This window comes from Folsomia candida, unplaced genomic scaffold, assembly GCF_002217175.1.
Source record: "Folsomia candida strain VU population unplaced genomic scaffold, ASM221717v1 Fcan01_Sc067, whole genome shotgun sequence".
NCBI lineage: Eukaryota > Metazoa > Arthropoda > Collembola > Entomobryomorpha > Isotomidae > Folsomia > Folsomia candida.
Genome location: NW_019091259.1, coordinates 139,124 through 151,902, shown reverse-complemented (window position 1 = coordinate 151,902; position 12,779 = coordinate 139,124). Strand labels below are relative to the sequence as shown.

The following is a 12,779-nucleotide window of genomic DNA, read 5'->3' as shown; positions in this document are numbered from 1 at the left end:
TTCTGCACAACTATGCCGAACTCCAGTGTATAAAATAGTTGACAAAATCCGTTTTTGGAAATTTTTTGTCTAGAGATTGGGATAGGGAAATCTATTAAAAATACCTGAATTTTGCCAATTCCTCATCCGACAGCATATCCTTCAACCCTACGGTGCCCGCCCATACAAAATTCGTGCCAAAAAAGTTCCACCGTTCCTTAAATTTACTCCCACCCGGGATCCATACCCGATATCCGTGTACATCAATATCGTTCCATCTACACCCACCAGTTTCCAAGTTTTCGATCAATATCACATTGACCAAGGAACGAAACGGAAATCGTAGTCGACCCGGCTGTTTCCGGGTCTCAAAATTTTTCTGCTTTCCATCCTCAAGAATGTGGTACGAGTAGTGGATTCCTCCCGGCAAGATTGAACCCAAGTCCTTTGCGTAGTTCCCCTCACCACCATGAATAACAAGACTCGTATGCACACCGAATTTCGGATAATTTTGAATTAAACTATAATTGGCCGAAAAATTGAACGCCATTAGCTGCACGTCTGTATTCAGGTCCACGATATCACCATTGATTCCAACCAGGGTACAATCAGAACGAGCTAACAACTTGGTCAGCAGATGATTCACAATGCTACGGCCACAACCAGAAGAAACATTTCCAGACGACGTAATAATTATGGAGGAGTAAAAAAGCACAAAAAATCCCCAAGTTGGCTGCATTTTAACTCTTTTTTTTCTCCTAGTTAAACTGAACGTTGAACACGTTCTACATACATACATACATAAATAAATATCTTCCCTTTTTAACCTCTGAGACTTGGCATTGCAAAAAAAAGTTGAGCCGGAAATACATTTAAATGTATTTCCGGCACGTGCAGCTGATCAACTTTTTATTATTTATTAAGTGTTGATACCTATGTACAGACATTTATTTCATGATTAAGATTCTCCAACGGAAATGCGAGTTTAAATATTAATGGAAAAATAATTAAGAAAGAAAAACAATCAGAAGGTTGTAAGTATGTAAGTAAATATTGATGCAAGGCTACGGTTATACATATGTAAGTATTATCATTTATGGTTAAGAACATCCTCTTCTGAAATTAATATGTTGTTTATGAATATGTGTACCAACACACGCTGCTCTCTGTAAATCGTAACTCAAGCTTATCACAGATTGGCCGTTGCATTAAAAAAAATAACTTATGAACCCGACACGCACACAAATACATGCATATCATGATAAATCCGTAAACATATGAATGGCAACCTCAGTTAACAAATAGTTATTATACATAGTTAAAATATATATGAAGTGTGTACAAGAGTAAATTCAGACTTATGTACATACATACATATCCGTAGCGGAGATAGTCTGATTACTCAAATAGTTCCATCAAATGGAAGCCATCATGCATCGGCTCAAAAACTTTAAGGCTTTCCTCACTGCATAGAAAATTTTTGTAAAAATATTTTGTATAATACATACGTAACTTATACATGTAAATATATCTATAATACATTTTTTAGTGGGTGGGTTCACCAACATACATATTCTCGGGAAATTATTTTGTATGTAGTTGGTTGATTACATATGGTATGTAAAAATTCGTTCACTGCCTTCGTGACAATGTAGATTACCCGAATACTTGGAATTACGTCTTATTATTCTTCTTCTACGTATAAATGTGTAAGATAAATTGTCATCAAAATACTAATTACTTCTCAAGGTTTCTTGCGAAACGTTTGTTCAACTTGATTGAACGCTACTGAGAAGGTTATCCGCAGCTTAGTCGTCTCTGAGTGCTAGAAAGTATGCATTCCGATCCACGTTCGTACGAATATAGTTTCCGTTCTAGAATGATGGTTCGCGTAAATGTACGTTGCGCCTAAAATCGATCAAATTGTTTATTTAAGTCAGTTTTGCCTCAGCTACAACTTAAAAAAAGACTTCTAGAAAGAATTCGAATGCTAGAAGCCACATAAGCACATACATGTATTAGTTACTAATGCAGACAAAGTTTTGGATGGGCTAAGTAGGATGTAGTAGAGGCCTGTCCATCCACTAATTTTATCCGTTTGTTGCCTCAAACTTAGTAAGTAGCGCGTCCAAAGTGATACGTAACGCTGAAAAACTCTAGACATACAAGATTGGTGGCTAATCCTAAAAACATCTCCTTACAGTAGTCCTGCGCTCTTAAGCTCGTGATGGCATGGGGTCAACGTATTTAGTAATTTTTGTGTTTTTCTTTAGAAAATCAAGTGGTGCATTATACCTCTTACGTCAATTAAGGCATTAAGTCACTAAAAATTAGTCATGTTCTTCTTTGTGTTACTCTTAATATGCTCATATTTCCTTGTTGGTGCAAGTATGTGGGGTCATGGGGTATTTGACGAGGCTGACCTAACATTGCTGTTCATACCTCCATTATCAAACTCAATTACCTTTGAGGATAAAGATGTCTCATATTTTCACGATACAAGAAATCTCAACTACTATACTCCACTTCGATATCTTGTCCTCCCCCACACCATGCTGATGCTCAACATCAGCCATCCTACGGAATTTAAGCATTTTGTGAATAACACTATCCAAAAATCGTCCCGACCTAAGGCAATTTTCATTAATCTAGACCTCACAATGGGATATGCTTACGATAACTATTTGAAATGCGAATTTCTACTGGTCTCTCGGTGTATCAAGCATCCCGCATATCTCGACCAGATTTCATCTTTGGTCACACTGTCCTAATACGAGACGCCAAATGCTATAAACACGCCGCTGAACAAATTGGGACCGCCAAGCTCATCCTATTCCAATATAGTCTCAACTCACCCCCCGAGTTCTTTCTCCCATGCTTGACCTGTCACTCTGTCATGTATTCTCCGTTAGTTACAATTTCGCTACATAGCATTCGATACGCTTGGAACACTTTAACTGCAAACATGCATAAATACGTTTTGCACTACTTTGCACCGATATACCTATTTATAGGAAACGGCACATGTGGCTTACAATACAAGGAATATGATCTGATAGCTATGACCGACATGTGTAAAGTACTAGAAATTCCGGGGAAATATAATCTAACACTAGAGTTAGAATACCATCGTTTCATAAATTTTAATGGCCAAATTTCCGGTAGAAGCTTTGGCCGTGCAACACCTTACGTAGAACAATATAACGAGATGGATGATTCCATTTATCAAGTCGTATTTTACTCTTTAAATTTCATAACGGTCACCAATCCACCGTCCGCTAACAGCGGTCTGGATGCGTTCATTTCACCATTCGATTCAGAGACATGGGCCTTCCTTTTCATTACGGTAGTCACACTCGGCGGATTTGTATCTGGATTGGGACAAATGGACTCGGTCCAGCACGGTTGTCTTGTTTTGGTATCAATTGTTGAAAAGGTTATCAGCGTCACGTCCGTTCTTCTCGGCCAAGTAAGCGATACTACAGGAAAAGCATATCGCACAGCAAAGGTAGCCTCACTTCTCATTATCCTCTGGCTATTCGGGAACCTCGTCCTCACCGCAAATTTATACCAGGGATCAATCTATTCCTGTCTGGCTGTCATACTGCCACCACAAACTCCGCTCGATTTTGATGACCTGGTTACGTGGGACCTAGCTATCATATCAGACGCTAGAGGTTATGATTACGGTACGCAATCGCGTATGTCGATCCTAGTTTTTACAATTATCCCCGAGCTTCTCTCGACTCCTGGGATTTCCTCAAAATTTGCTAAATTACGGAAGACACTGCAAGCAAGGGTCACGACCAGCCAGGATCCCCGGGTGTACAAAATGATAAAAAATTCTGTTCGTGAAAATTCAACGAGAAGCCATCCAACGTTCGTCATAATATTACCGAGTCACGACATTGGCAACACTATCAATGGTTACAAACTTGCTGGAAATCGGTACATTGTCGCCAGCAGATTGGCATCGCCGTTTAGCATGGTAATGTTTTTTGCTGGATATAGGAACTTGGTCCACCCATACTTCGTAAAAGACTGGCGTCGCATACAGGAATCTGGGTTGGAATCGCTGTGGGATACATATATCGAAATTGGTAGACTTCTGAATAGAATTAGTTTTCATCAAGGAAAACAGAAATATTTTGAGACTGTGCAAAGATCATTTTCAGACGTGAAAGAGACCATCAGATTCCACGAGTCGACACCCGTCTCGGTGTATCTCATCAGACCAATCTTTGCTATCTGTGGTATCATATTGGTTCTCGGTATGCTTGGATTTCTCGCCGAAAATAGGAATAATGTCGTGGCTGGGGTGAAACTCCTCGTACAGGCTATGCATGCAACATTGATTTATATATGGAAAGTTTTTCAAACCATTGTGGCCTATTGTCTACCCAAAACCAGTACCTGATTTGTTGCCCAATCCCATATAATTAATTATATAATCCTACTTATCAAGTAGTTTGATTCAAGCTGATTAACATTTAGGTTAGTTGATCTTAGTGTAAACCATTTAGGGGGAAATCTCGAGAAATTATGACACCAATTTAGCTTATTACATTAGAATAAGTATACCATCCACTATTTTGTTTCTTTTTTTATATTTATTTAATACTGTGTAGTCGCTTTTTATATGTAAAATAATTATGCTGAATTTGTGTCATGGTTTGTAATCTAGTTCTCATGACACTTGAATAAAAGTATACTTGAACTATGTACCTGTTTGCTGGACGTTCACCACCTGGACCCTGTTTCAGTAAATAAATCGAAACATTATGTAGAGATTCTTCAACCCAAACTCGATTCAGTAACTCAAAAAAATAATCAATAAAGGTAAAAATACAAGGTAAAAATATTCTTCATAGCGGTTGAGGTAAACGTAATCAATTTTTTTTATTAAGCGCAAATGAACACCGAGTTAATGAATAGCTCAATTCAGCAAGAAAAAGTTATTAGAACGAAATTCAAAACTCCTGAGTAGTCAACTTTTCATAATCTTTATACATATATGTATGTGAATGATAATGAATTTTAATAAAACACTACACTTAAAAACACTTTGAACAATTAAGTAATCATTAACAATTATGTATGTATACCCGTAAAATATTCCAACAAATCTATCTGGATTAATTACAAAACTTAAATCTAATTAAATCTATCTGGATCTATCTGGATGGATTTAAAAATCTATCTTGTACTACGATGAGTTGAAAGGTTTACGCGTAGACGATGATAACCTCTGCCTTAACCGGGCAGGTGTCATACAATTTCAAAACCAACTTTAGCATTTACATATTATATTTATCCGACTTATTCCAACCCTTCAACGCCAGTATGTTACAAATATTAGCAATATCATTCTTGCATATTGATGAATTTTGGGAGAAACTATTCAGTATAAAACTAGAACATGAAGCCTTTAATGGACACATGATGCGCAAGTACGAGAATCGATTAGTACATAATTAAATCTTGTTTAACCACTGTCAAGTTTATTTATACATTATCCTTTAATCCTTACAGGCAGCTATGGGTGTTTGGCAGAATATAGAATTTTATAAAAACACATATCTAAATAAATCGATTAGTTATTTATTAATTTGTAAGTTTGGTATTTATATTTATATTTATATTTATATTTTATAATTTGTAGATTATGGGTTGCATGCAACTCGTAATTCACACAAATTATGATTGGAAGTGATTTAGTCATCTTAGGAAATTCTACATACCTCGATGTTCTCAAGAGTAAATAGGAATTACAATAATTCCACGAAACATTACTATGCAAGTTATTCCAATGAAAGTGATGATTATCAACAATAGCATCCTGCCGGAGGAGGTCTGCAGTCCAACCCTGGCACTAGAAAACCTAACCCGGCACAGTTTCGGAGTCTCTGACAATGCCAGGCACAACAATTGGGCGGACATTGGGCGGACACCGTGTTTATTGAAATCATTAGTATGATTCCAATGAAGAGAGGCAATGCGACAAAATTCAGTTTTGAAAACATAGTAAAATTATTAGTGTTTGTAGTGTTCTGGAAATCTGCGAGATAATAATTGCAAAATATTTTTTTTATTTTTTGAAATTCAATCCGAAACGTGAATCATGTTTTACCTGAAGCTAGCTCGGTATAGGATACACATTAGTGTGGCTTATTCCAGTTTTGATTTGTCTTGGACCAAAACACTTGTCATTTTATATTCTAATACGTAAATTAGCACAGCTTGCGAATAATCAGCTTCTTTGTTAGGGAACTAACAAGGTAACAGCTGGAACGAACTGGAAATTGTTTTTAATGCTGGGCTGATACGCATTCAATATAATACGTATAATATTAATATGTATTCAACCAAGGCATCAATTTGTTGTCAACAACGTCAACAAAACAAACATACAAAAGAACATATTTTTGCAAGGAACTGCGACACGATTCTATGTCATATCCGTATGACAGTTGGATCCATCAATTCAGGGCGATCAAGCTACAACAAGATCAATAACATAATATTTGTAAATTGAATTATTTATTTAGTGAATTTTTGATTTATTTGACAGTTGAAAAAAAAAACTTGTTTAAAATTGTTAAAAAAAATTAATTTTTGTAAAGTTTTTCTCAAAAACATTTTATTGCAGATTTGCACCGATCATGGGTCGTAGGTCACGAAAATAGATGCATGCAGGTAACCAGTGATGGATAATAAATGTCCTTGTAGTATTCCTTCTGGCAACCCATACACATTCCAAGCCCTAAGTTGACAACACTTTCAATGTAAAATACCATTTCATCTGGAATTTTCAGGTAAGACGCATTCATATAAAAGTTTATTTTCCTATTAAGTTTTTTACGATTTTACACATAATTATTTAATATTTTACTCAGCTTTGCATTAAACGGATTCAACATTTATGGATGCGTCATCATCACACCTTATGAATGTGAGACATCGAAGATAAGCAGGAATACAACAACGCTGTATCGTGCAAGTCACTTAGACATAAGCCCAGACTTCAATACATTTCTGTAATATGTCACCTAAATTTTAACAACGTAATTAATTAATTTATGTCACCTACATATGTGGTCCACTTAACTATAAATTTCACGGGGCTCACACTTCTAACCACGAGTGACCAGAATAAGTTTTTCTCTCGCCCTACAGCTAAAGTGAAACCGAACTAAATGCCATATTTAAGTTCAACGTATTTCACTTCAAATTATCAACAAATCCTTACTTCAAACCTTACACCACATTTGTAAATAGATATAAATAAATTGGCGTAATATGGATCTGCCGTCGCCTTTTTCCCAAAAAGGCAACATTTCCCTACTTTCTTGTAAATGATTCAAAATTAATTTCTCAATAGTCATCCTCAAACAAACTTATTGTTCTACTTATTGTATGTATCTTTATAATTATAGGCTCTCAAATTGGTGATGAATCAGCAATGGAGAATACCAGTTGGACATCAATAGCTTTGCGGAATCCGTTGGTTGGTCATCCAAATTCTTAAAATAACTAAAGTTAAATGAAATTCCAAATTTCTACCAGATTCTCGACCAAATTCTGGCCCAACTTGATATCACAGAATTGAAGAAGGCGCGCCTTGTTTGTCGAAGCTGGAGAGAGATTGGGGGCAGTTTGCTAGGAAAACGGACCATGCTCTGCATCAGCAAGCTTTTCTACTACGACGGGTGCAAGTTGTGCGTCACCCCCGTGGCTTCAAATTTAATGCGTCGAATCACCATCCCCACTCACCATAAATTCGACGACTCCATTCCCACCAGAAAGAAGCCTAACGTCATTATTAAAGTGTTCAAAGACCTCGCCCACCAGTTGCAATTTACTCGCGAAATTATTTTTCACGTCCACCAGAGGAAATCCGAGAACGCCTTTATCACAGGGTTGAGGAGGAACCTGAAGAATATCCAACACATTAGTCTACAAGTTGGTTGGGACAGGTACAAACCTAGTCCTTCCAGTGGAGTGTCTCCAGCCTATACCAAAAATCTGGCTGTTCTAACTAAACTGACCTCAATTAATTTTGTACTTGGCGAGATCATAGATACATACCCGGCACATTCCCTCCTTCAATTTTTGATAGACTCGGCACCTAATTTGAAATATTTAAAAGGCCGCTCGTGGTTATACCCGAGTTTGGAAAGATGCAAGAATTTGAAAATGCTTCATTTTCAAAACACAGTTCCTTCCACTTCTCCAACTGATGTCAATTTGATAGGTGCGATCAAAATGTTGGGGCATGTGAAGGATTCCCTAATCGAGATGGTATTATTATGCCCCAATGGCCGTGATACAGTTGTCGACATGTCACAGGTAAAATTCACATGAACTCCGTCGACATGCTCGTTAATGATCAAAATCATCCAATCATTTACCAAAATCAATTGCAGCTGAATCAGAGTCTGGACCTTCCAGTAATGTCAAAACTTACCTCTCTCTCGATTCGACCAGCAGCTGAGTTTATGTTTCACGACTTTTTTAACGAGGACTACCTCCCAGTACTTACAACAGTACTTCTCCAAGTGAAACATACGTCAGACAGGTTGAATGTGTCGGCTTACCTTAACTTGTGGAAAGGACATCGTGGAATCAAATATTTCAGGTTAGAACTTGAAGAAGAATGGCAGAATGTAGGTGCCAATGTAATCGGGCGGAAGATAGTCCGAGTATTTCCATCAGTCACGAAATTCGACCTAAGGGCATGGCTCGGTGAGGACATTGTTATCCAAGCGATAGAACAAATGATGACACCCTACCAAAAGTGGGAGCTGGAGGATGTTAGCGTTACCGGTGACCATGTTACAAAATCCTCCGTGTTGGTTGCAGTCCTGAAAAACGTAGTGCGTTGGAAAGGTGCCTATTCCATTTTCTTTGCAAGTATTTATTTCTGTTCGCTTTATTTCTTAAATGATTTCCATTTACTAGGTATGCTTTTTGCATGTTAGTCGTGTTCAGGGTACCCTTTGTACTTTTTATAATCTCCTAGGTCCGTTGATGAAGGGTCCCTAATTATTTTTCTGCAAAACTCATATTTCGCGAAATTACGTGGCGTAAAATTCGCCAAATTCCCATGATTTTAATTTTTAAACCGCTATAACTTTTGAAATCCTGAACGGATTTTCAAATTTAGTAGCTTAAAATGATCACAAAGAGTTAAATTTTAATACAAAAATAACGATCCATTTTTGAAAATCTTTTGATTTTTTTTGCAAATTTTAGAAATTACCTGATCAAGAGCTCGCTCAGAAAAAGTTTAAAAATACTTAAAAAATTAAAATTTTCGAGCTAAAATTTTTTTCCGGCAATTTTGATTTATCTGAACATTTTAAGTCAAAAATTTGAAAATTTCGCGAAAGCTTAAAAAAGTTATGGAGGCTTAAAAATCGTCTAAAACCCTGCATTTTAAGTTTGTCGCGACCGAATCTCGCCAAATATGCGATTTTCAGAAAAATATCTGTGTACCTACTAGATTTTGAAAACCATACTTGGTACCCTGAACACGACTAACAGTCGAAAAATGTACCTAGTTAGTTGAACTGCCTTGCAAACTTTGCAATGCCAAGTGCAAAAGGTGCGATTTCTTGCAGGTGGTTTTTTACGGAAAACACTGATTATTATAAATAATCCTTAAAATCTTGTAGTTTTAACTAAAAAATTTTTCTATGAACTAATTATGAATGAATTCCAGGTGCTAAACATGTCCACTTCGAGGACACTCTTGTCCAGCAGCGTGAATTTTCTCTCCACATTCACGAGCTAATCTCAAACAGTGAAGGATGTACAGGAGTGAAAATCTGCGGCGGATATAATCGTTCGGTATTTTGAACTTAAATATCAATTAAAACGAATTTTAAACCCTTTGCATACCCACAAATTTTATTATGAATTAAGGTGCAGGAAATGCTACAACTACTTGGGCCAATATTTGAAGGTAGCGGAACTCCAATTCGTATGTACGGGGAGTGTGGATCCCACACTGGGCGGACACCGTGTTTATTGAAATCATTATTATGATTCCAATGAAGAGAGGCAATGCGACAAAATTCAGTTTTGACACCATACTAAATTATTAGTTTTTGCGGTGTTCTGGAAATCTGCGAGAAAATAATTTCAAAATTTATTTTTTATTTTTTTTTAATTCAATCGGAAACATGAATCTTGTTTTACCTGAAGCTAGCTCGGTATGGGGTACATATTAATGTGGCTTATTCCAGTTTTGATTTGCCTTGGACCAAAACACTTGTCATTTTATATACTAATACGTAAATTAGCACAGCTTGCGAATAATCAGCTTCTTTGTTAGGGAACTAACAAGGTAACAGCTGGAACGGACTGGAAATTGTGTTTAATGCTGGGCTGATACGCATATTCTAGCAAGGCATCAATTTGTTGTCAACAACGTCAACAAAACAAACATACAAAAGAACATATTTTTCCAACGAACTGCGACACGATTCTATGTCATATCCGTATAACAGTTGGATCCATCAATTCAGGGCGATAAAGCTACAGCAAGATCAGTAACATAATAAATATTTGTAAATTGAATTATTTATTTAGCGAATTTTTGATTTATGGATATATCTGCAATAAAATTTGTTGAAAAAACCAGTTGAAAAAACAACTTTATTAAAAAAAATTAATTTTTGGAAAGCTTTTCTCAAAACGGACGAAAAAAATTGTATTGCAGATTTGCATTTACATGGGTCGTAGGTCACGAAAATAGACTTTTTAGAAGAAAAAAATTTTTCAAAGTTTCTTGGGGGTCCCCTTTCGTATAGTCTAACCATATAAATTACTTTGGAAATTGATATAACTTACTAAATTGATTATACATAGTCAATTAATTAATGTCGTTGTAATGATACCGCAGAAGATGATTTATAATAACCAATTCTTTAAATTGATTAGATTGATAATTTTATTTTTATTGGAGAATTAAAGTGAACGGCATTTGTCTTCTCAGCTGCAGCTGTTGCCTCGTCACTTTATTGTCGTTTCCTTTTTGTGGCATTTTTCTCATGCAAAATGAGACATGATTGCTTGCATATGCATGTACAAATTTAATAATTATTATATTACCTTGTTAATCAATTAGTGTTTCTTTAGTAGCAGATTCTATAAGTAATCTGCTCGGAAGTTGTGTTGTGTCCTGTTGTGAACAAATTATGAAAAATAATGTCAAAATAGACGACTTGGTTGCTGACCACCATAATGGTTTTGTACAGGCAATGTTTATAAGACAATATATTTATTTAGCAAATACTAAACAAGGAGATTTTATACGAATTTTGTCTTGATGTGCTTGTTTGATTAATTACAAAAATCTGTCATCCCAATTTTTCCGATATACATATAAAACATTTATTGTTATTTTAGAGAAAAAAATTGCATAATTGTAGAAATCATGATTTTTCTATAATATTATTAATTGTTAATCGAGTATATATTATAATTGCACTAAATAGAATTAGGTCTGTAACGAACTATAAAAGTTCTGTACCGTCGGGAGCGTCAATGAATAATCATCAAAGAGGGGTTTATTTAACGACGGTGGACCTCTTCCCTCCTTTCATATCCATTGAATATGCTCGACTGTAAACTACTTAGAACGCCAGGCTAAAAAATTATGAGTCCCATAGCCCTTTGCCCAAAAGAAATTCAGAGCCAAAAAACCATAGCATAACTATATTCGGTATAGATAACGTAAATTCCGAATACATTCTAATAACAAAGACAGACATGGATTACGCGGTGTGGGGATCGCACCAACATAATGCACGGGATTCCAATTTTCATCAAGCGTACATTGCACATAATGCGGACGCAAGTTTGCAACCGAATATTTGCCATCTTCCTTCAAAGTTAAATGAAACAATTCAAACGGCTTCCTGCTTTCGTATGTCCCCTCCATTTCCTGAAATGGGATCAACATAAATACAATGTCATAACAAAAAATTTCCAAATTAAAATAGATAAAAAGCAAGAGAGAGAGATAGAGATTTACAACCTTGATCTTAACATTAGAGTTGAGAAACGCCCAGTTGATTTCGTCAGCCGTTGCAACAATGAAGGTGTGACATTTTCTTGGTTTCGGTGATTTAAATTTTTTGCCAGCTACATCCGCAATGTCTGCATTGTAGCGAAATAATCGAGATCGAAACAATTTGTTCCAATCCGATGTGTTTTTAGGGATAGCGTCCGGGTCCACGCAGTGCCTGATATGGAACCCATATTCTAGTAGAGTAAATTTTGGTATGAGAGGGGGAGGTTCTGGTTTGACACCCGGTTTAGGATCTATTTAAAATATTTTTGTTTGCATAATAGGTCCAAACACAAAAATTCAGATAAATGAATAAGGTTGTACTCACCCAGGAAAATAATTGAATATGATTCACAATAATTAATAATAATAATTAATATGAAAGACAGTAGTTGTACGAGGAAAGTGTGGAATGACATGGTGCTACGGGTTTTTTAACGAGTAAGCAAAGTTGTTCCTTATATATGTGAATTGCTATCAGTCAGAAAGGAAATTGTCTATCTATGCCGACAACCGACAGAGATCCAAGCAAATACAAATATCACCACAGGAAGCATACTTTGATAAATATTACTGCTAATCCTTTTGTTTTACATGCCACTTGAAATGTTAGGCATTTTTCATCCATAACCTAAAATGCAAAACAATTTTAATATATGTGTCTAATTTAAATTAATCAATTAAATTAAGCTGATTGGAAACCAACAAACCCCCCAATTTT

The 12,779-nt window shown here is 36.0% G+C and overlaps 1 protein-coding gene and 1 long non-coding RNA gene across 4 annotated transcripts; one reads left to right on the top strand and one right to left on the bottom strand.

Moving 5' to 3' along the window:
- Nucleotides 1-5,458: 5,458 nt before the first annotated feature.
- Nucleotides 5,459-12,484, bottom strand: LOC118433662. 3 transcript variants are annotated; one of them, XR_004833500.1, is made up of 8 exons: nucleotides 12,387-12,484; nucleotides 12,026-12,312; nucleotides 10,183-11,932; nucleotides 9,883-10,109; nucleotides 9,539-9,809; nucleotides 8,577-8,843; nucleotides 6,110-6,477; nucleotides 5,459-6,037 (listed from the first exon to the last, which is right to left on the bottom strand). It is a non-coding gene; the product is annotated as an uncharacterized LOC118433662 (long non-coding RNA). The 3 variants fall into 3 exon arrangements; XR_004833502.1 differs by lacking the exons at nucleotides 5,459-6,037; nucleotides 6,110-6,477 and adding an exon at nucleotides 6,624-6,742; XR_004833501.1 differs by lacking the exons at nucleotides 5,459-6,037; nucleotides 6,110-6,477 and adding an exon at nucleotides 6,637-6,742 and having other exon boundaries at nucleotides 7,753-8,843.
- Nucleotides 6,901-10,623, top strand: LOC110862746. The gene is made up of 7 exons (XM_022111962.2): nucleotides 6,901-7,016; nucleotides 7,258-7,330; nucleotides 7,416-7,486; nucleotides 7,546-8,328; nucleotides 8,406-8,868; nucleotides 9,704-9,831; nucleotides 9,907-10,623. Exons 2-7 carry the CDS (start codon nucleotides 7,279-7,281, stop codon nucleotides 10,027-10,029), a joined length of 1,620 nt encoding a protein of 539 aa, XP_021967654.2. The 5' UTR covers nucleotides 6,901-7,016; nucleotides 7,258-7,278; the 3' UTR covers nucleotides 10,030-10,623.
- Nucleotides 12,485-12,779: the final 295 nt, after the last annotated feature.

Coding starts and splice junctions, on each gene's coding strand:
- LOC110862746 (XM_022111962.2), top strand. CDS start 7,279: ATGGATCTGCCGTCGCCTTTTTCCCAAAAAGGCAACATTTCCCTACTT. Junction 7,487..7,545: donor TAGCTTTGCGGAATCCGTTG/GTTGGTCATCCA, acceptor AATTTCTACCAG/ATTCTCGACCAAATTCTGGC. Junction 9,832..9,906: donor GCGGCGGATATAATCGTTCG/GTATTTTGAACT, acceptor TTATGAATTAAG/GTGCAGGAAATGCTACAACT.